At 53.8% G+C, this 3,037-nt stretch overlaps 1 protein-coding gene across 1 annotated transcript in view; it reads left to right on the top strand.

Moving 5' to 3' along the window:
• Window positions 1-1,942: 1,942 nt before the first annotated feature.
• The window catches only part of NGA_0679400 (uncharacterized protein), a gene marked incomplete at both ends in the record, with an annotated part of 1,132 nt that continues 37 nt past the window's right edge, over window positions 1,943-3,037 (top strand). The window contains 2 exons of the mRNA XM_005852726.1: window positions 1,943-2,488; window positions 2,655-3,037. The exon at window positions 2,655-3,037 is cut by the window's right edge and continues 37 nt beyond it. Of these exons, the coding sequence (XP_005852788.1) occupies window positions 1,943-2,488; window positions 2,655-3,037 (929 nt within the window). The remainder of the gene's footprint in view (window positions 2,489-2,654) is intronic.

The raw sequence follows: 3,037 nt of genomic DNA, 5'->3' as shown, positions 1-3,037 counted from the left end.
TCTCCTCTTACTACCTGGCCAAGGTAAAAAATTTCTTCTCCCTCTCCTCCCCCCCCCTTTCCTTTCCTCATTCACCTCTTGCCTCTCTTGTCCCGTCGTCACCTTTCTGTCCCTTTTTGGGTTCCTCCCTCCCTCCCTCCTTCCCTCCCTCTCTCCTTCCCTCCCTCCCTCCTTCCCTCCCTCCCTACCCGCCCAGCTCGTCTCCGAGCTCCCTTTCACCCTGCTAGGGCCCTTCATCTTCGCCTGTATTGCCTACTGGATGGTCGGTCTCGAGCCCAGCCTCTCTGCCTTCCTGATCTTCACGGGCTTCTGCCTTTTGGAAGCCATTTGCGCCGTTGCTCTGGGCTTGGTCGTGAGCGCCCTCTCCCGGGACGTGCCCACGGCCACCGCCCTCGCCCCCCCTGTCACCATCGTCTTCTTGCTCTTCTCCGGGGTCTTCATCAACGTGAAGAGCTTGCCCACGGGGGCGCAATGGTGTCCTTACATGTCCTTCATCAAGTGGAGCTTCAACGCCTTCGCCGTCAATCAGTTCAAGGGGATGACCTTCGCCTGCCCGGATCCGGAGGGCAAAGGCTGCATGAGCACGGGGGAGCAGGTCTTGGCCCTTTATTCCATGGACGAATATGGCCTGTGGCAATGCGCGCTTGCCTTGGTGGGGATCACCCTTATCTTTGCCGGTCTGGGGTACGCGGTCTTGCGGGTGACGAGTCAAAAATACTTGAAGATGCTCCCGCCCTCCAACCCTCCCATGCCCACCATCTTGTCTGCGGAGGGTCCGCATTCTGTGTAACGGACTCGCATGGTCGGGAAATAAAGAGCAGTCAGGTTGCCTTGGGTCTGCGAGATATGCCTTATTCGGCAAGCTATATAGCCATATACTCTTGTGAAGCCTTTCGTTGAATCGATACGGGCTGAAATTTACGCATGAGGAGGCGTGTGGAGACGTTTGTCAGAAGGCCGTGCCACTCTTAAACGCAGCATCGGGCGTGATAAAAAAGTAGGAATATCAGACCATCGCTCTCCAGGGGCCTAGTATGTAAAATAAATGGCTTGCTGCTCTTGGGGATAGAAGTGTCGAAACGGTCAACGAATGTGCTACATGGGTCCCTGAGGTGTCCCAAAGGTCCCTTCAGAGGAGGTGTGTCACTTCATACAAAATTATGGCTTGCGACGTCGTGATTTGGTTCGTCTTCGGTAATTTATGCAGAGCCAAACGGGCATTGATGCCATTAGTGCAGTTTAATTGTTATAGGAGGCGTACGATGTACGTAGGGGCCTCGCTCTTATGTGTCGATGAAAGTGTGGAGTGAGCGTTGTCAGAACACGGAGAGACACTTGGGGCGTCCTGTCCTGAAATAAAAATGAAAACTGATTGCAAACCATGTTTGTGTCATTCTCCTTCCTCTTGTACATCATTCTAATGGCTTTTATTCTAGACAATTTGTAAACGCGTTCATGGCTATCAAAAACCATCTGACGGTGAGCTTGGAGCCAGGACGGTACGACGTCCCAACGAACACGTCCGCAAATGCATAAGCCTCCTAAATCCCGTTACTGTGACATAGCGTAGAAAGGCAATCATATTGGATCACACCTCGACGGCGATGGGAATGGACATTAGGGACTGTGTGGTCGTGTATGGAGATTCCGGACAGTTACTAGTACCCGGAGGATGGAGGCTTCCATATCGAGTCCTCGGTGCCTTGGTGGCAGTGTCCCGCACTGCGTGATCACTGGCTTTCTCTCGACTAATTAATGCCTGTACGCGCGCACATTTGTCATTAAGCGTGTCCGAGGGAGTCAATGTGCGACCATCTGGCCTTTAACGCGGTAAATTGGCTTGCATTTTTGGTTTCTTCCAGATGCTAAGCTACTGGGAAGCCTGAATACATAAGGCTCAGCTCTGATTTACATTTGCGTTTCCTTTCTCAACCTTGATTCAGTCGACAGGTGGATCGCTGAAGGGAAAGTACCTTCTAAGTGGGGTTTCTGCTGGGAGCGCCGCACAAGTGTCAGCAGCAAGACTGACTTTCCATTCCTGCCAAGGCTGCGGCCTCAGCCTTGTCCTGTCGGCTTGTGGCCTGTCATGGCGGACACCACTTCTGAGGAAAAAAAGAAGAAACTTTCTCGTAAAGAACGCGAGCGGGAGCTGCGGGCGTTGACGTCGGACGGGCGGGGTTGCGGTTTTAAGAAAGACTTAGTCGCAGACAGGCACTTGGACGACCAAAGGTATGAACGTGAGATCGCGTTCAAGAAGCAGCAACAGGCTGCCGCTGCCGCTGCAAAACGCGGCAGTGGGGGCAAAGACAAGGCAGGCGCCGTGATTCCAGGTGTGACGCTGGGGGCCCCACCACCTTCCGCGGCATTCGACGCGTTGATTCGGATGGAAGCTGGCCTTGGACAACGGACCATCCACGACAATATCAACGACCCCAACCGACCGAGCTGGGAGGATTACAAGAAGGCGAAGGCCGATAAACTCGACCTGGTGGGTGGCAGTGGGAAAGGGTCCCAAGGACGGGCCCTGCGCAGGTTTTTGACCGGATTAGCTTGTCGTCCGCTTTTCAGTGGGGCGAAGGTTCTCGTTACCTTGTTCCCGCCATGTTTTGAATACATAGCTCACGAATCGATATTTTCGCCTACCCTTCCCACAGGCAGGTGCCGATGAACGGAAAATGATTGAATATCGGGCCCAGCTGGACGCAGAGCGGGCTCGGCGTTTGGCTCAAAACCGTGGGGAGAAGGAGGAGAAGGATGGGAAGAAGAAGAGTCGGCGGAAGGAGGGAAGGAAGAAAAAGGGGAGGAAGAAGGACGAGAGGAAGCGGGAGGGGAAAAAGAAGAAGCATCACAAGAAGGAGGACAAGAAAAAATCTCACAGGAAGCGAAAGCGTTCCTCGTCCGAGGAAGGGGACGAGATCAAACGCTCAGAAGGGAGGAAAGAAGAAAGGGGTGAGAAGAGGCAGAGAAACGACGAAGTAGGACAAGAAAGAGTGGAGAATAAGGCCGACGGTGGCGGGGAGATGGAGACGGAGAGCGT

Source organism: Nannochloropsis gaditana (assembly GCF_000240725.1).
Source record: "Nannochloropsis gaditana CCMP526 unplaced genomic scaffold scaffold992, whole genome shotgun sequence".
NCBI classification, from domain to species: Eukaryota; class Eustigmatophyceae; order Eustigmatales; family Monodopsidaceae; genus Microchloropsis; species Microchloropsis gaditana.
The sequence above is the reverse complement of the archived record's forward strand: the minus strand, read 5'-3'. Positions and strand labels throughout refer to the sequence as shown.